Below are 20782 nucleotides of genomic sequence, written 5' to 3' on the forward strand. Positions count from 1 at the left end.
AAATCAGATGGATTCTAAAACAATTTATTGCCTTTATCGCCTGCTTTCCTGACTTCTCTCCCTTCTCCCCTGCCCCCTCCTTTTTATTTTTTAAATTGCCGGAGAGACAGAGAGAGAAAGGGAGAAAGCACTCCTCAGTGAGGTGTGGTCACATCATAATTCTCCTGCATGTCTCCACCCAGTCGAGATTTGGGGCATAAATAGACATGTGCCTGGTGTGTTTTACTTGAAGCCACCTGGGATTCAAACCGTGGTTGGTCATATGAGATCAATAGCACTAAGCTATGGGGCTAGCTGCCTTCTTCCTTTTTAAATGAATGCCAACCATGACGTTTTTCTTTAAAATTTCTTTTTCGGGGCTAGCAGGTAGCATGGCAGTTAAGATGCTGGACTCCCACATGGCCAGCTGTGGTGTAAACCCCAGATCCGGTGGCTTGAAACTCACACTGGGTGTGTATGTATGTCCAAAATCCTAGGAGGAGAATGGAGGACAAGGGTTTGAAGGGTGGCTATCCCCCTTGGGAGGTGATTTCTCACTTTCCCTCTCACTGTCTCTCTGGTAAGGGCACACACTCTATGGCAAAAATCTTAAGGGAAAAAAAAGCCCTTCCTTCCTTCCTTCCTTTTTTCTCTTCCCCTTGCTCTCTCCCCCCTAGGTTTTTGCTTGTAAGATATGTGCACTTATCAGAGAGAGAGAGAAAGAAAGTGATAAATCACCCCTGTGAGGGATGGCCACACCACAATCCCTTCTCCTCCATTTTCCTCTGAGAATTTTGTGCACACACCCATCATAATTTTTTTTGAGTATTTTTTTTTTTGCTATAGGGCACGTGCGCTCGCCAGAAAGACAGAGAGACAGAAAGACAGAAAGCGAGAAATACCACCCCCCTTTTTCCTCTGAGAATTTTGTGCACAAACCCGTCATAATTTTTTTTTTTTGAGTATTTTTTTTTTTTGCTATAGGGCGCATGCGCTCGCCAGAAAGAGAGACAGAAAGACAGAAAGCGAGAAATCCCCCCCCCCCCCATTGGGGGGTGGCCAGGCCGCAACCCCGCAATCCCTTCTCCTCCATTCTCCTCTTGGGATCCTGGGCAGGCACGCATGCACATGCGCCCGGCGTGAGTTTAAGCCACCAGGTCTGGGACTCGAACCGCGGTCAACTACATGGGAGTCCAGTGACACAGCCATTATGCTAACTGCTGGTCCTATGAGTTTTTAAGCTGCCAGGTCTGGGACTGGAACCACAGTTGGCTATGTGGGAATCCAGTGCCTTAACCACCATGCCACCTTCTGGCTCCTATTTATTTCTTATGAGAGGGAGAGAGAGAGAAAGATACACATACACACACACACACACACACACACACACACACACACACACCTCCAACAGAAAGTGTATGCTGTGATCCATCTCCGGCCTCACCCAGGCCAGATCACAGGTGTGCTGCACAGCTGGAGTGTACAGGGAGGGGAGACCCTAGGATAACCAGACCCTTTCCATGTGGCCTCAGGAACGCTGAATTCTTCCTCACTGTGCCACTGTACCAAGGCACCACTGTGGTTGGATTTATTTTCCTTGCAGATATGGAGTCAAAGTAACTAAGCAGTGGACCAGGACATCATGTTCCAGAGGTAGATGTTCAGTAGTTTGTAGAATTAACCTGAATAGGCTCCTTTCACAATTTAAATACTGAAGAACAGGAATGAGCTGCATAATGTTTTGGCCAATGACAGACTACACATAAGATAGTCCCATATGATCATGCCACATAGCCTAGTCTATGCACCTAGGTTTGGGCAAATGGCTCTATCATGTTTGGATAATGCGACGAAATCACCTAAGAACATATTTCTCAGAATGCAACCCTGCAGTTGAGTGACACATGACTGTAGAGCCATGAATGACTGCAGGGTCTTTAATTACTGGAACCTTTAAAAAAAGTAATTGTCTTAGATAATTTAAAAAAAATTACCTTTATGAAAGCAGAGTATGAAACATACATTATTTAGTGTTCTTTTGAGTTCTTTGATTTATAATTCCTCAGTTGATATAATAATGTTAGTAAATAATTTTGGATTGAAGTTAAAAATGTATTCACTTAGGAAAAAAATAAAGGCTTTAAAATACATTATAGTTAAAAACAATTGGGGCCAGCAGTGGCATGGAGGTTAAGGCACTGGTTATGGCTGACAGCATCGTTTGAATGCTGGACCTGGTGGCTTGAAAAACATGTTGGACGGGGAACCAGCAGTTAGCGTAATGGTTATGTCGCTGGACTCCCACCTAGCTGACCGCGGTTCTCGTCCCAGCCCCAGTGGCTTAAAACTCACGCCGGGTGCATGTGCGTGCGTGCCCAAGATCCCGAGAGGAGAATGGAGGAGAAGGGACTGCTGCATGACCATCCCCCCTGGGGGGTGATTTCTCGCTTTTTGTCTCTATGTCTCTCTCTGTCTGGCGAGCGAATGCACCCTATACCAAAAAAAAAAAATCCCTCTCAAAAAAACCAAAAAACATATTGGATGCATGTGCAAGTGTGCTCCAAAATCCTGAGAAAAGAATGAAAGAGAAGGGATTAGAGTGTGGCCATCCCTTCTGGGAGAGGGATTTCTCACTTTCCCTTTGTCTCTCTCTGGTGAGAGCAAGTGCTCTACAGCAAAACTAACAAAAAAATAAAAAAATAAAAAATAAAAAACTAGACCAACTAGTGGCATGGTAGTAAAGGCAGCTGGATCCCACATGGCCAACTGTGTGGCTTGAGTCCTGGGCCCAGTGGTGTGAAAAACACATGGGGTGTATGTGCATGTATGCCTAAAATCCTGAGAGGCGAATGGAAGAGAAGGGAGTGAGTGCACTGTGGTATCTCCCCTGGGTGTGGGATTTCCCACTTTCTCTCTATCTCTCTCTGGCAAATGCAAGCACGCTATAGAAAAGCTAAAAAAAGGAAACAAAACCAAAAACTAGACCAGCTGGCAGCATGGTGGAAAAGACAGCTGGATTCCCACATGGCCAACTGTATGATTTAAATTCTGGACCTTGTGGCAGAAAAACATGCTAGGTGCATGTATGTGCATGTCCGAAATTTCAAAAGGAGGTAGAAATGGAGAAGGGACTGTGGTGTGACCACCCCAGATGGGGTGACGCTTCCTCACTTTCCCTCTCTCTCTCTGTCTCTTTCCTATGAGTGCACGTGTCTTTTTAAAAAAATTTTTTTAAAGAGAGATTTATAAAATCCTGGGGATAATGCTCAGCAAATAAGTCATTTTTTATAGTTGTAAACTATGATGAAGATAATAGGATGTTATAAATCTCAATCCTCAAAAGTCATGGTTTAAAAAGAACTATTTTTACAGAAATGCTAACTGCATCAAAATGTTTTACTATCTGAAAATAAACGACTAATATAATTTTTGTTTTGCCTGTACTGTAGTGATACTGCGACATAATAACAAATACATATTTGGTCCTTGCTCTTGGTTCTTGGCATACAGCTCCTAAAATCATTGGAATCTCTGGAGTGATTAGAGTGTCTTTTGGACTGGCCCCATAGCCTAATGGTTAAGGAAGCCAGATCCCACGTGATTGACCGTGGTTTGAGACCTGGTTCCAGCAGCCTAAAAAATGTGCCAATGTGTGTGTGTGTACCCCAAATCCTGACAGGATGGAGAAATGGAAAAATGAATCATGGCATGACAATGCCCCACTTGAGGGGGCACTTTCTCTCTTTTAGAAAAATTAAAAAAAAAATTACCGGAAGGCAGATGTGCTTGCCAAAAAAAGACAAAGAGACAGAGGAAGAAAGGGAGAGAAAGAAAGCACCCACCAAGGTAAATGCAATTTACCTGCAATTTTTTTTCCATTTCTTCACTGTGTCAGGATATTTGGCATACATGGATATATGACCAATGTGTGTGTGTGTTTTTTTTCTTTTTTTTGGAGAGGTTTTTGCTATAGGGCGTGTGCGCTCGCCAGACAAATGGAGAGGGACAGGGAGACAGAAAGCGAGAAATCACCCCCTGGGGGGTGGCCATGCCGCAATCCTTTCTCCTCCATTCTCCTCTCAGGATCTTGAGCATGCACGCACATGTGCCCGGCGTGAGTTTCAGCCACCAGGTCTGGGACTCAAACTGTGGTCGACTACATGGGAGTCCAGTGACATAGCCATTATGCTAACTGCTGGTCCCGACCGGGTCTGGGACTCGAACCACATGGTTGGCCATGTCAGATTTGGCTCCCTTGACCACCAGCCTGTGGGTTGGCCTGCTTTCTCCCTCTCTCTCTGTCTTGTGATTCTAAGTGTTCTTTGGCAATTAAAAAAGAAGAGTAATTTTAAAAAATAGATTTTTAAAAATTTTAAATTTCATGTGTGCTCACCAGAGAGGAGAGAGACAGACAGTGAGAGGGAATGTGAGAAATTATCCCATGGGGGGAATGGCCATGCTGTAATCCCTTTTCCATTCTCCTCCTAGGATTTTGAACATACATGCATATACACTTGGCGTGAATTTCAAGCTGAGTCTGGAACTTGAATCACTGTTGGTCATGTGGGAGTTCAACAACTTCATGACTACACCACCTGCTGGCCAAGAAGAGTAATTCTTATAAGGGGCCTTCAGAAAGTGCATGGGAAAATGGAATTAAAGTATGAGTTTATTTTGGTGCAAAAATATTTGAAATCCATACATAGATTTTTTTCATAATACACATTTTCCATGAACGTGTTGAAGACCCTGTGTATATGCTAATGAGATGACTGGTAGCTGGAGGTCCCTAGATAGCTTCAGTACGGGTGCTGGACACCAGGAAAACCAAGACACCATTGGAAGGATCATGATGGGGCTTTCAACCTCATCCTCAGCCTCTGGGGAGCAGAGGGGCTGAAGGTTAACTGCCAGTGACTAATGATTTAATCAGTCATGCCTAGGGAATTAAACCCCCATAAAAACTCAAATGGCTGGGTTTGGATTGACTTTCCAAAAGCAGAACCTGTGGAGGTTCTTGGAAGATGGTGTCCCCTAAAAGGGCATGAAAATTCCTCCTGCTTCCCACATACCTTGCTCTTACGCATCGCTTCCATATGGCTGGCTGTTCAGCTGTGGCCTTTGTAACCCTTTATAATAAGTGGGTAAGCACAGTTGATTGACAGCTGTAGGAAGGGGCAGTCCTATAGAACTGAGCACTCCATTAAATTATAGGACACACAGCTGGTGTCTGCTGAAGAACTAGTTTTGTGTGGGGAACATTTCTCACACATTTTGGTGACCAGAGAAATGTTCTGTGTTGAGAGCTATGTAAACTGTGTGTAAGAATGGTAAAACTTTTTTCCCCCTATCTCTAATAACTACAAATATGGTAAATAATTAAAAATAAAACCTGATTCACTTCACTTACCTATAAGGCTAAAAAGAGTACGAACACATATAGTTGAAAAATTCCATTTTGCCCTTAAGTTGTCAGCAACTTGACCAGACAGGATCATGCATAACCAACAGCCAAAATAAGGCACTGCAGATAAAAATCCATTCTGGAAGAAATAAGAAGAGTAAGATTAATTATGGTGAAAGGAAAGAAAATATATACTTACCAAAATAAACCACCACCACTTAAAAACAAAGGAAACACACAGGAAGAGGCTATTAACTTTTATATAATAACATTAAGTAAATTTGACTTGTAGAAGGATTAAGGGATTCAGTTCAGTGCAATCCCTAAGAACCAGTCTTAGAGGGAAACAAGCCTCACCATAGTTCTGTCTGCTCAAGGTAATTATTTTTATTGTCAGAGGGCATACATACTGACAAGAGAAAGAGAGGGAAAGTGAGAAAACAATCCTCTTGGGGGATGGTCATGCCACAATCCCATTTCCTCCTTCCTACTGGGATTTTGTATGCATGCACATGTCTGGCATGTTTTTCAAGTCATTGGACTTGGGGTTTGAACTGTGGTTGGCCACATGGGATCCTGCTCCCTTAATCACTGGGGCTAGCCCTGCTCAAGGTAATACTGACTGTTACTTTGGAATTTGTGTTGTGGGAGAAGACAAGTCTTATTAACCTGTGAATTCACCCCATTGGACAGAGTTTGTCTTAGATTTTCACTTAAACTAATTTTCAGTACAGATACAGAAAACTACATAAATACAATGTATAGTTTCTGAATTAATCCAAAGACCATCTTTTGACAGATTAACAGAGAGAATTTGGGGACCTCAGCAGATGGCATAATGGTTACATCACTGGACTCCCATGTAGTTGATTGTGATTCAAGTCCTGGATCCGGTGGCTTAAAATTCTGTAACTTAAAACTACAGTAACTCTGTCTTTCTCACTCATAGAAAGAAGAAATAAACAAACTTGATTATATATATGTGTGTGTGTATGTGTGTGTGTGTGTATGTGTGTGTATGTATGTATGTGTATATATTGCCAGCCTATATAAGAAGTAGATGGTTATTTTTTCTTACCTCTTGAACATCGAACCTTAGGATCTCCTTCATATAAGTAGGCAATAATGTCAATAACGTATAGAAAGTCCAGTTGTAAGAAAAATGTGCAACTACAATAGCCCCAAGTGGCAGTGATTTTAAAATGGGTATCCATGGCACTGACTTCTGTGAAGAAAGCTAAAGAAAACAGGCACAATTAGGATAAGTTATAGCTGTGTTAATTTTTAGATCTGTACCTTATCAGCTAAAATTCTATCTAGAATATATACAGAATATCAGCTTTGAATAGTAAACTTCAAAATTTCAAATCAAGTTTCAAATATCAAAGAGCAAAATATATAATAAATATATTTTAATTAAAAAAAAGAGTAAGGAGCCAGATGGTGGTGCAGTGGTAAAATGAGACACTGCAAGTCTGACCCACGGAGAAGGTTCTGGTTCACGTCTGGAGACCGAAGTACACGTGGCACACACTTGCCCATAATCTAGGGCTGGCTGAAGGTGGGAGGGGGCTGCAAAATTAAGACCTTGGTGGGGATGATGTCCATCTCTCTCTCAATAAATAAATAAACTTAACAAACACTCCTTATGAATGCTGAAAGTCATCTACAGCATTGATTCCTTTATTTATAAAATATAGTTTGATAATTAAGTTCCAAGACTGACATAAGAGTAAAGAGCCTGGACCATCTTATGCGAATTTATTATTCAAGTAAAATGATTTTAAGACGTGCAGTTAAAGGCTTTTGTATGCCTCATAATGGAGTTGTGGCCTTCAAATTATAGTGTACGCTCCCCAGGGGTATACAAGGTGATCCTCTGAGGTGAAGAAATACATAAATAATAGAATTTATACTTACACTCAATTTACTCTAAAAAAAACTATTAATATGTGATAAATAGGTTGTTCCTGGTGTGTGTCAGATGACCACATATCATGTGATTTCCCCAATTCAAAGGGCTAATAATGGCATTGACACCTGTATGACTGGCCTTGGGTACTACAGCAGATTACTGTTTATGCTCCCTTTTACAGTAGGCTTGGGGTTTGTTTGTTAGTTTTAATTAAACAAACTTCAAAAAATTGACAGTCTTCAGAAACTTCCTACAGAGAAATGGTCAACAGAAAAGAATGCTTTCTCTCTTTATTTTGATTGCCAGAGGGTGTGTGCACTTGCCAGAAAGAGAAGAGGAAGAAAGCATCCCCCAAATGAGGCATGATCATGCCACAATCCCGTCTCCATTTGTCCATCCTGTTGGGATTTTGGGCATGCACACACATGTACCTGGTGTGTTTTTCAAGTCCCTGGGGCTGAGATTTGAACCCTGGTTGGCTATGACCACATGGGATTCGGCTCCCTAAACCACTAGGCCATGATCAGCCTGATCCAGAGAATAAAACAGTAAACACGAAGAAGATAACAGAGCTGTTACTTTTTCTCATATATAGGTCCCTTGTCAGCTTCCTCACTAAGAATGGCAGATTATCAAATACAACATATCCAAATATATTGCTCCCACTAAACAACATTTTTACCATATTAACTAATTATTACTAATTTTTAAGTGATAGCAAAAAGGTTCTTTCTATTAAAATTTATGTGTATCTACTATTTTCTTATACTTAAACCAATTTTTGTATATATTTCATGATGTACATAAGTACAGTAGTATGTACAGATGATTTGTGAATAAATATACATACATTCCGATTGCGAGTTCCCCCACCTGTCTATTGATGGGCTGTATGATCAAAAAACTTGAGCACCACTGGCCTGGGGCATCAGATTTTTACATTTCCTATATACTGAAGCTCCGTTGTTCTTTCTCAAAAGCAAGGGTAATTTATGTTTCTGCCTCTAGGGTTCACTGTTATATCAAAAAAAGGGAGAACCAGTATTAATTTCCTTGTGGCCTTTTCCCGAAGGACCTTCGATTTGACACCTTGGTAGAGATGCTCTGTGTTCCCCACCATGTATTAAAGATGTAGAGGAGGGATGTGAGGGAAGAGAAGGAGAATGAACATTTCTTCTTTTTTAAATTTTTTCCAGAAGGTGCACACCAGAAAGAGACGAAGAGATGGGGGAAGGGGGTAAGAATGTATTCCCCCATGGGGGATAGTCACACTGCAATCCCTTCGCTATTTCTCTTTTTTGGGAACTTGGGCACACATGCACATGTGCCTGGCATGTTTTTTAAGATGTCGGGTTTCGAATGTGAACTGTGCATTTGGCCATGTGGGATCTAGCCACCTCAACCACAATGCCAATGGCTGGCCTAACATTCATCCTTTTATGGCAGTGGCTCTCAATTCCAGCTGCACTTCAGAATCGCCTCTGACACTTTAAAATCACAGGTGCCTGCACTCTACCCTAGATCTACAGAAGAAACAAAACAAAACCAAGCAAAATAAACAAACAAAAAATACTGAGTGTATGGACAAGAAATCTAAATTTCAAAAGGCTTCATAGGGGCCAGCAGATGGTGTAGCAGTTACGTTGCTGGACTCCCACATGGCTGACTGCGGTTTGAATCCTGGACTAGGTGGCTTCAAAATCACACCAGGCACCTGTGTGTGATGTGCATGTCCAAGATCCTGAGAAAAGAAGGGGTTGCAGTGTGGCCATTCCCACTGGAGGGTGGTGTTATTTCTCACTTTCCCTCTCACTGTCTCCGTCTCTCTCCTGTGAGCACACACATTCTAAGGCAAAAACCTATAAAAAAAAGAAAAAAAGGCTTCCCAGATGAAACGATAGAACAATGGTTCCCAAACTGTTGGATATTTGAGCTTTAAAAGCTACGAGGCTGGCCCAGTTACAGTTGCCAACAAGGCTAGGGCCACATACGAAGCCTGGGTTCGGGTCCCCAAAGGAGGTAAGATAGGCCAGGTGAGATACAGCACCTGTAACACTAGCTAACTGGCTGACAATGGCAATGACCCTGCAGGGAACCACTCTTTCTCTCTCTCCAACTCTCTCTCTCATTATTTAAATACACAGGCGTGCACACACACAAACCCTCTGAGCCAAGGTCCCACTCAGGATCAATTAAATAGGTGGGGGTAGGTGGAGATAGGCATCAGTGTGGCTGAAAGATTTCTCCAGGTGATTTCAATGTGCAGCAAAGTTTGGGGCCCACTGCTGTAGACATTAGATTAAAAAAAAAAAAAAACCTGCTTGCTTTCTCTCACTTGATTGAAAAGCTTAGGGCACAGAGGAGGGAAAAGAAGAATCTAGAGATTTTAGAGTCTGAAGGAATTTGGAACATAGCTCTTTTTATTTGGCTTTGAAATCTATTGGTGAAAGAGGTGAAATCATACTTTTATGTTGAAAGGTACAAGCTTAAATTTATCTGAACTCTGAAAATAAATATCACCTGAAACACATATCCTCCCTGGAAATAAAATGTGTGACATGAAATCATTAATTTCAATACTTAAAAAAAAAAAGAAACTTTCATAGTTTCTTCTGAGTGAGAGAAAAAGAAAGAGAGAGGCCAACACCGGGACCTCATGCTGTGCTGTAGGTCCAGCCTAAATAGGGAGTGCTCAGGAGCACACACCTGCGATCCTAGCTAACAGGAGGCTGGGGCAGCAGGGGTCTCAACATGGCAAGACTTTGTCAAAAATACCTCTCTTTCTTGGAGATTGGAGGAGAAGGGACTGTAGCATGGCCATCCCCCCAGGGGGTGATTTCTCACTTTTTGTCTTTCTGTCATTCTCTGTGTCTCCAGTGAGCGCACATGCCCTATGGCAAAAGTCTCTCTCTCTAAAAAAAAAAAAACCACCTCTCTCTTCCTCCCTCCTTCCTCCATTCTATCATCTCTTTCATTTAAAACAAACAAATAAACAAAAAAACCTCCATGGGTGTAAGGTAGTGATGTCCAATAGAACTTTCTACAATGGTGGAAATATTCTATTATCTTCATTGCCCAACATGATAACCTATAACCTATACATGTGCTACTAAGTCCTTGGACATGGTTAGTGTGACTGAAGAACTAAATGAAAAATTATATTAGTTTAAGTTAAAATGTAATAGCTACATGTGCTAGAATCTATCATAAAGAACAGTATAGGGTTGGGAACCAGCAGTTAGCGTAATGGCTACATTGCTGGATTCCCACGTAGTCAACCACGGTTCGCGTCCCGGACCCGGTGGCTTAGAACTCACGCCGGGCGCATTTGCGTGCATGCCCAAGATACCGAGAGGAGAATGGAGGAGGAGGGATTGCGGCGTGACCATCCCCCCTGGGGGGTGATTTCTTGCTTTCTGTCTGTATGTCTCTGTCTGTGGCGAGTGCACACGCCCTATAGCAAAAAAACCTCTTAAAAAAAAAAAAAGAACAGTATAGGGATAAGGTAAGACATTAATAAAGTATAAAACGGCCTTTTATGATGTTCTGGATCTAGAAATTATTCTCTTGCAATTGTTTCTAAGATATGACTATCAGAGATGACTTGTCAATCAAGTAATGTAAACATACTCTTCATGGCTTCATTATACCTAATAGTTGGTAAAATAATAATAATAATATTGAGATAAAATTGAGAGTTGAGCGATTATACTCAACTCTCAATGTGTGAAATCTAGACTATGGGAAGGAAAAGGTCACTCAACACGTATCTGAGTATTTTGTGTGTGTGTGTGTGTGTGTGTGTGTGTGTGTGTATGTGAGCGCACATGCGTGCACGCCACCTCACACAAAAAAGTAATTTCCTGTCAAATATAAGTAACAGCAGATTGATTTAGAAAAGTTGCATGCAATAAATATTCTTGAGACCAGCAGTTAGCGTAATGGCTATGTTGCCGGACTCCCATAAAGTCAACAGTGGTTCGAATCCCAGACCTGGTGACTTAAAACTCACACTGGGGGCATGTACACCCCTGAGGGGTGATTTCTCACTTTCTGTCTCTCTGTCTCTCTCTGTCTTTCTGGTGAGCGCACACGCCCTATAGCAAAAACCTCTAAAAAATAAAAATAAAAATAAATAAATATTCTTAATTTACAGCAACTAAGTATTTCAAACCCAGGTCCACATTTAGTTTACTTCATAATTCTACAGATTGTATACTCTCCTTAAAATATATAAAGGAAAAGAGAAACAGTTACCAAACATGCCATCCTCAAAAATTAAGAACAAATCTAAAAACAAACAAGATTTACAGAAAAGAACACTCAGTGGACGAAGTGTTAATGCTCTTCCGCAATATATTAAAAAGAGGTCTTCCAAACAGAGCAGTAGTTGATGATTTGACACCTCACTCGTATGGGTAGCCCGTCCATGAGCGTCATGAGCTGGCCTTCTGAGCTCGACCACAGAGTGCCCCAGAGATTTTACTGCTCTTTTTGTAGCAATTCCTGAATCAGAAACAGAACTAAATATGCTGTCAAACTCATAAAACTGTAAGGATGGAATCACATTTCTGCTATAACTATTGACTTTTGGGGGGACTAGATAACTGAGAAAGCACTCTGGAACCCTTGACTGTCTTGCCCAGATCTTTGCTCCGCCAGTCAGCATCAGCTATCTGTTGTAAACTAGAACCCTGAATCTGTCACTTCAAGCTTACAAATACTTCACTGTATTGGCATTGGGAAGCCAGTGTCTAAAGGATGAAGTCTAAGCGCCCAAGTGAGACAGAGGAGATGCTCATGGTCTGACTTCTATTTGCCTCCTCTGTCTCTTGTCATTCCTTGCCTTTGCCTTGTGTGTGCCACAACACCGAATCACTGTACTTCTGAGGAGATGATCACACTTTCCATCTTAGGCCTTTGCTCATGCCAAACCTTTGGCCTGAAATATCTGCACATCTATACTCCCTCTATATGCTTGCTTAATTCTAACTTCCCTTGAGACTCTTCAAATACAGTGAGAAAGAGAGCAGCAGTCCCTGGATGCTCTCAGGTGAGATGGTCTGGTTCTAACATGGAGTTCTCCAGTTGAACTCAGATAAACTACTCTATGAGCATGAGGGAACATATTGGACCACTCCCTAGTCGCATCTGAACACAGACAAAAGCAGGAATACCACAAATCACAACAGAGAGCAAACATCCTCCTCTCCCAGTTAATGTAAATGACCACTACATCTTTACCAGTTACAGCTTTAGCTTTGCCTTCTAGGTAAAAAAAAAAGTAAATAAGATAATCATAGAATTCCTATTGTTTTCTGACAATGTCAACCCAGAGGAAATGACTGTTTCCTTAAACTCTTCTAAAGTCACCTAATACAAGTCTAAACTATAATAAACTTCTCTCAACCTTGTTACTGAGATGTCTGATGATCCCTTGTAATGTGCTTTCTCCTTCACAGCAGTGAGACAAGAAACTCAGCTTTGTTCAACTGCAACTATATTCCTGACATCTCGGGCCAGAAGGCACTGACACCACTAACTATTTCCCATCTGTCCCAGGCTGGCTGAGGACCCATCTTGTCTTCTCTGTTCAAAAGACATACCGTGTACCTGACAGCACTGCATTATGCAGGCTCTATTACATTGAAATTCTGTCCTCCGTGTCTACCTCCTTCAGGCCCCACAGGAACCATGTCTTCATTCACCCGCCGCTCTTATTCATTTTTAAGTCCTCAGTATCTGACAAAGAACCTGGGATGCAGTAAGTTCTCAAAAAAGTCTTTGCTTGAAGAATGTATGAAGTACAGTAGATGCTGTACATTTTTTAGATCCAAGATTTTAAAATGGAGTTTTATATAATACATTTTTATTTTGTGACATTTGCACTATATCATCTACTTTAAGACACAGCCTTTAAGATGAGTGTTTGGATGAAGGACATGCTAATTACTGTGATTTGATCATTACACGTTGTATAAATGTATTGAAAAATCACACTGTGCCCCATGAATAGATACAATTACTATGTGTCAATTAAAAATAAATAAATTTAAGAACAATGCAATCTGGGGTTCTACCTAATCTTTCTAACTCCTCTTGCTGCTGAATATTCTTTTTTCTAAAGCGTACAGAAAACCTAGGCTGGATAATGACAAAGATACATATCAGGTACACAAGCTTTTTAGAAATACTGAAACTAAAAAGTTACATAAATTCTTAAAAATAATGATAAAACTGGGAACCAGCAGTTAGCATAATGGCTGTGTCGCTGGACTCCCACGTAGTCGACCGCGGTTCGCGTCCGGGACCCGGTGACTTAAAACTCACGCCGGGCGCGTGTGCGTGCGTGCCCAAGATCCCGGGAGGAGAATGGAGGAGAAAGGGATTGCGGCGTGACCATCCCCCCTGGGGGTGATTTCTTGCTTTCTGTCTCTATGTCTCTCTCTGTCTGTCTGGCGAGTGCACATGCCCTATAGCAAAAATCTTCCCAAAAAAAAAAAAAATGATAAAACTAAAATACTTGAAAAAGCAAGCTGTTAAGCGTCAATTTTGAGAAAAAGTGATAAAACCTATCAAGTTTCATATGGTAAGACCTCATATTGCAATAAATTCTTTTAATCTGTTTTATGGTATGAGGAGTGGGTGATTCATTTGATTTATATCATAGCGGACACTAAAATCTCAAAGTAACCTCTTTTTCTTTTTAACGGCCAGAGGGTACATGCACTTACAGAGAAACACAGAGAGAGGGGAAGAAAGCACCCCTCAATGTGGTGTAGCTTTGCCACAAGCCCTTATTCTCCATTTTTCCATCTCTTTGGAGTTTGGGGCACACATGCACACATTTGACAAGTTTTTTCAGATCGTCAGGCCAGGATTCTAACTGTGGTTGGCCACATAGAATCATAGCCTCTTAACAAATAGGCTATGAGACTGGCCCTCAAAGTAACTTTCTTTTATTATTATTGCTCACTTCTTCTAAGGTTTTGGCAGCCTTTGGAAAAGACCAAGAGATATCAAATTTTTAAAAATTCAGCAGCCTGAGAGATTTTGTAGCAAAAAATGTAAAACTTAAAATGAGTAATTTTTAAATTACTGCCCAATTATACTACATATAAAAATACCAATCATGAGTTTTATGTGAAATATTTCATGTTCTTAAATTAATAAAGTTATTTTTAAGTCAATAAGAATGCTAAAAATAGAAGTATATATTTGAATTTTTCCTAATGCTTTTACATTATTCTTTTATCTTACACAAAGGCAAGTATTCTGTTTCTCTGGCTTAAGAATATACTATATTAAATTATGACAGATTTTATTCATGAGTTTTGGCTTGATTAAGTGATACAAACTTAGTTCCAATAAGATATAAAATTTTTTTTAAAAAAGGTGACATACTATAGAAGAGCAAAGGGGTGTGCACTGTATTATATCATAATAAATGTGCTGTCTTCCTTATTAAACCACACTCATTCAAAGTACAGATATAAATGTATTAGTAGGTTTTCTAACAATTGATGTTTAGAATATAGCTAAATAATACATTTTACTTTCTGCTAAGGAAAAACAAATTTAATATTTACTTGTAATCATTACTGTAAAAGTTTAAAATTACTTAAAATGTATTTTTTCACAGTTTTTAAACTAGAAATAATTGGAATTCCTCAGAAAACACTTCATACATATATTTCATTTGCCTATTCTACTTTGCCTAGGCATGAACAATAGAAATATATTTTTAAAACATTGGTATCTTAATTCTAAAAAAAAAAGATGTGAAATTATTTTTATAATATACAAAAGTCCATACCTGATTTCTTAATGATGAAAGAATGTATTCTTTTTCATAATGGGAGATTGTCTTGTGAGTTTCTGGTGTATTACTAACTAACCAGATCCATAAAATAAACCAAAATATTCCAACTACACCTTAAAATAGAAAAATAATAGTTAAATAAAATTAGAATGTACCAACAACAATTTTACATGTGTCAAAAAAAATTACATAACACAAATTCAATGTAAAATCAGTTTCAGTTTAGATTCCATTTTGAATTTCTCTCAAGGCTTTAACAGAATGGTTGCTATTACTGAATTATTTTCTATGATTTTTGAAGAAAAGAACTTTCAACCACATAAAAATTAATGTCTACAATATATATTTCCATAGGTGTCTGTTTTTTGTCTGTTGATTTGATTTTGTTGTTGTTTTGACATTTAAAATGTGGGTTTATTTAGGATAAAATATTTAAAATTTTTGTTTTAAGTGATATGTAAAACATTCTAACCAATTTAACCATTCAGAATGATCAATAATGTAATTACTAATAACTCTTTCCAGTTCCTAATTAAAAAAATTTTTTTACAAGAATTCTTCAACCAGATCTTGTTTACCTTGCTGGATTTTAAATTTTTCCCAAAGCACTTTATAACCTCCTAGCATACCATACAATTTATCTACTCACCATGTTTATTGTTTATCTGTTTCTCTTGTAGAAAGTAAGCTCCATGGGATAGGTAGTTTTTCTTTTTTCTTTTTTTTACTCTTTTTATTTATTTATTATCATCATAATCTTGTTTATATTACATTGAATTACACATAACTTTACAGTGTATTGCATTTCTTTTTTTCCAGAAGGAAGACCATGCATATTAGTCAATACAGAGACATTAAAATCCCCATTTCATCATCCAATATGTTGTTTTGTTTTGATTGCAAATATATTTCTTGCATGAAATGTCTATGTGAAAATATAATGTTTGAAATGTGTATCATCCTGCCAATGAAATTGAGAAATGAAGTGCCTTGGGACTAAATAAAAAGAAAAATACAGGCCCAGCAGGTCTGTGTGCTGGCTAAAGCGCTGGACACTCCCATATGATGACCATGATTTGAGCCCTGGACCTGCTGGCTTCCTTTCTGACTTTCCCTCTCTTTTTGGTCAAATTAAAATAAATGAATTAATAAATAAAATTAAATTAATAATTCTTTAAAATATTAAATAAAGAAAATTAAAACTACGGAGTGAGAGCATCTTATTTTCCTTGAGAAGAAATATTTTCAAAATACACAATACAAGATAATAATTTTTGATAATAAGCGTGGATGCAGGACCAGCACTTAGCGTAATGGCTATGTTGCTGAACTCCCATGTAGTGGATTGTGGTTCAAGTCCTGGACCTGGTGGCTTAAACTCACACTGGGTGCATGTGCATGCATACCCAAGATCTTGAGAGGAGAATGGAGCAGAAGACATTGTGGTGTGGCCAATCCCTTTGGGGGGTAATTTCTTGCTTTGTCTCTCTGTCTCTCTGGTGAGTGCATGTGCCCTGTAGCAAAAACCTCTCAAAAAAAAAGAAAAGAAAAAGCGTGGATGCAGAATTCAACAGTAGTTTCTATTGAGAAATATTAAAAACTTGGAATAGGTCATAATTCACTTAGATCATTTTAACCATATGAATTTGAAAATCAGTAAGTGTTATAAAATTGTGGTTAAGGAAATGGTTACTTGAATGGCATTAGAATATATATTTTTCACTAATTATTGAACTGTTACTACATTACGGATTTGCTACATTATAATTTTGGTTAAAATTTTAAACTTACCAAAAAAGTAGAAGACATAAGTCCAATCCATGTAGTAGCAAATTATTCCAGAAAGAGGAAGAGAAATTACTGTCCCAAGCTGTGCTCCTAAAACAACACAGAAGACTATAAACTTTGGAGACAGATGAACAAATGGGCAGGTTTACTCCTTAAAGAAGATAAGTAACAGATAAAAAGAAAGATCTTTTTAAATTCTATAGGAGCTAAATTAGTCACATATAAATATATACAATTCCCTCTTGTAAGGGATCATTTACTAGAAAATCTACAATATATAAAACATAAAGAAGAAAGTTTTTAAGAATCTAACTTGCCATATGCACACACACACATATACACACATGCACATATAAAATATATAAATATATATATATATATATATATATTTATATTTTAGTTTTGCTACATGTGTGGTTGCTAGAGAGACAGAGATAGAGATACTCAGAGAGAAGGAAAGTGAGAAGTCAACTCCCAGGGGGAATGGCAGTGCAGCAGTCCCTTCTCATCCCTTCTTCTATCAGGATCTTGGGCACACATGCACATACACCTTGCATGTTTTTCAAGCTCCTGAGTCATCCAGGACTCAAACTGTGCAGTCAGACACATGGGATCCAGTCACCTTAACCTTCACATCATTTGCTGCTCTAATTTGCCTTATATATTACAAATAATTGTTTCAGAGAAATAAAAAATGTTCACTTATTCATCAAATGTATAAGACATCTTAGTAGGTGTAGTGGAAGCTAAAATGATGGATCACACATTGTTTCTGGTCTCAAGTGTTATATAGGAGACAAGCACAAATGAATTAATTTCTTTTTTCTTTTGGAGAGTTTTTGCTATAGGATGCGTGCGCTCGCCAGAAAGAGAGAGACAGAAAGTGAGAAATCACCCCTCCCCCTCCCCCCTCCCAGGGGGATGGCCACACCGCAATCCCTTCTCTTCCATTCTCCTCTCAGGATCTTGGGCACACATGCACTAGCGCCTGGCATGAGTTTAATCCACTGGGTCCAGGACTTGAACCAAGGTCGACTACATGGGAGTCCAGCAACATAGCCATTATGCCAACTGCTGGTCCCCAAATGAATAACTTTTTTTAAAGAATTATTTTATTTAACTTTATTTATTTATTTAGTCATTTGTTTATTTCAATTTGACCAGAGAGGAGGAGAGAGAGAGAGAGCAAGCAAGCAAGCCACCAGAGGTCCAGGACTCAAACTGTGATCATCCATGTCGTAATTCATAGCTTTTAACCACCATGCCACCTGCCGTCCCCAAAATGAGTAATTTTCTAAAAAGTTTACTTACTTATTTCTTTCATTAGAGAGAAAGACAGACAGACACATACACAAAAGCAACCTCAACACGGTTTCACGCTATGATCCTTCCTCCAGCCCTTCCAGCTGCCCAGCTTGGGCAAGTATGTATGCCCAACATGTATAGGTTGACTTGGGAACAAAACCCTGATCTCCCAGTGGCTTCCAGCATTGCAAAGTGTTGTGCTCCACTGTGTCACTGTGACTGGGTCACAAGCCAGTAATTTCTACATGTTAAGAAGTGCTAAGTATCACAGAGCAACCTGAAAGTTCAAATATGAGTGATCTTATTTCTGACTTTCAGTGGTCAGGAAAAAAATGCAAGCAGCAACACCAGACTTTGCAAAGATAGGAAAGATTTGGACTCAAAGAAACAAAGTATGAAAGAAGATATGGAGGTAATATAACAGTTTAATTGAAAGAATGGAAGTAGGAAAGCAGAAGAAAGAATAGATTGGGGAACTTTACTTGGGTAAAGGAGAGGAAGAGAAGACAGGGCTGGAAAAACAGGTTGAGTAGTTTTTCCATGCCAGGCACCATATCCAGGGATTAGGCTAGCTGCAATGAAGTGGGAAAGACAATACAGAACTTTGACCCTTAGTTTGAGGAGTTGGGACTTTATCCAAAGGGGAACCATAGACAGTACTTATTCTTGAACTTGCCAGATTTATCATGTCAATTTTCACATAGTTCAAAGACCAGTTCACAATAAAACTGAATTGTAAATTGGATTTTGCCTCTCAGTTGATCAAAAAAATCTAATGTCTCCCTCAATGTATTTTTTTTTTGAAAAAAATAAAATCAACATGACTTTCCGTGGCCTGTAAGGCCTGATATGATCTGGCTTGTGTCTATTTCTCTAACTGCATCTTCTGCTATTATCTTCCTTATTCATTATGTTCTAGCCACCCACGGTGGGTTTTCATGTCTTGGAACCCTGAGAGCCCTTGTACATGCTGTTCTGACTGGCTGGAGTGCCCTTCCCTTTGCTCTTTGCATGACTGGTTTGCTCTGATCCTTCAAAGTCAACACAGAGAGGTCCTTTTCAATCATTGTATTTAAAAGCAGTTTCAAGTCAAATTTTAAAAATTCAATTAATGGAAGAAAGGCTAGTTCTTATGTTACCTGGTAAAACTGTAATTCATATAATGTACACAAAGCTCACATCATCTTACCTGTAGATCAAAATGATGCCAAATAACACAGAAAAAAAATGTATGATGAGAGAGATTGAGAGTCAGATATGCTCATTACTTGATCAAATTAAAAACCACAATTTAGGGCCCAGCAGATGGTGTAATAAGTACATCACTGGACACACACTTAGTCAACTGCAGTTCAAGTTGTGGACTCGGCAGCTTAAAACTAATGCTGGGCTCATGTGCATGTGTGCCCAAGATCTTGAGAAGAGAATGGAGAAAAATGGCATGGCATCCTCCCTGGAGGGTGATTTCTTGCTTTCTGTTTCTCTGGTGAGTATATGCATGCTACAGCAAAAATCTCTCTAAAAAAAATTCACAATTTAAGGATAAAAGTGCTTAATTTTCCAGCTACTTATGTCTAGCTGCCCTTAGTTGTTTCTATATTAGGTTTTTGCCATAGAGCACATGCACCCACCACAGACAGACAGAGAAAGACAGAGAGGGAAAGTGAGAAATCACCGCCACCCCCGGGGGGAATGGCCACACTGCAATCACTTCTTTTTTATTTTGCTCTTGGGAGTTTGGACACACATGGATGCACATGTACCCAGCTTCATTTTGTCACCAGTCCGGAACATAGTTGGTCATGCGGGAGTCCGGTGCCTTAACCACCACGCCATCTACTGGCCCCTTTTGACTGTTTTTAAACATAGTATTCTCTATACCAATATCTAAAAAGGCAAAAATACTTTGAAATAAATGATGGCTGACAGAGAAAATGATAGTCAATTAAGACACATTACTATATGCTGTTGAGCCAAAGAAAAATAATAAAGTTGTGCCCCCAAACTTAATTTTTTTTCAAAAGAGGCATTCAATAGGGACCAGCAGATGGTGAAATGGTTATGTCACTGGACTGCCACATGGTTGACCACTGTTCGAGTCCCAGACTCACACTGGGTGTGTGTGCATGTGTGCCCAAAATCCCGAAAGGAGAATGTAGAAGGGATTGTGGCATGGCTATCCCCCACTGAAAGCTGATTTCTTGTCTTCTGCCTCTCTGGTGAACTTATGTGCCTTATAAGAGGCATACAATATTGCTTGATTCTAGCATGCATGCATTTTTCCCCCAAAGTTCATATATACATAACATATTATAGAAACATTTTTAGAAGGCTAGTTATCTCACCTGCATATGAAATGCTAAGAAGCTTGCTTCTTTCGAGAGGGGGAGCCCAAGAAGACCACATGGCATGCATAGCTGGAAAGGTAACACCCTGAGGAAGAAAGAATATTTCTGATGAAATAAAAGATAGTTTACTAATGTTTTAAGTTGAATAGGTTGTTGTGAAATAATTTTCTAGAAAAGAATCAAACCAGAATCAGATTCTATTATATGAGATGTCTTTACAG

General features: G+C 39.3%; 1 protein-coding gene across 5 annotated transcripts in view; it reads right to left on the reverse strand.

Annotated features, from left to right (window-relative positions):
- The window catches only part of SLC17A5 (solute carrier family 17 member 5), a 71591-nt gene that overhangs the window by 32767 nt on the left and 18042 nt on the right, over positions 1-20782 (reverse strand). For all 5 annotated transcript variants that reach the window (XM_014584117.2, XM_014584118.2, XM_014584116.2 and 2 more), the window contains exons 4-8: positions 20559-20646; positions 16912-16998; positions 15115-15233; positions 6462-6620; positions 5390-5522 (exon numbers count right to left, since the gene is read on the reverse strand). In XM_014584117.2, the coding sequence (XP_014439603.1) occupies positions 5390-5522; positions 6462-6620; positions 15115-15233; positions 16912-16998; positions 20559-20646 (586 nt within the window). The remainder of the gene's footprint in view (positions 1-5389; positions 5523-6461; positions 6621-15114; positions 15234-16911; positions 16999-20558; positions 20647-20782) is intronic.

Source organism: Tupaia chinensis, unplaced genomic scaffold (assembly GCF_000334495.1).
Source record: "Tupaia chinensis unplaced genomic scaffold, TupChi_1.0 Scaffold145685_1, whole genome shotgun sequence".
NCBI classification, from domain to species: domain Eukaryota; kingdom Metazoa; phylum Chordata; class Mammalia; order Scandentia; family Tupaiidae; genus Tupaia; species Tupaia belangeri.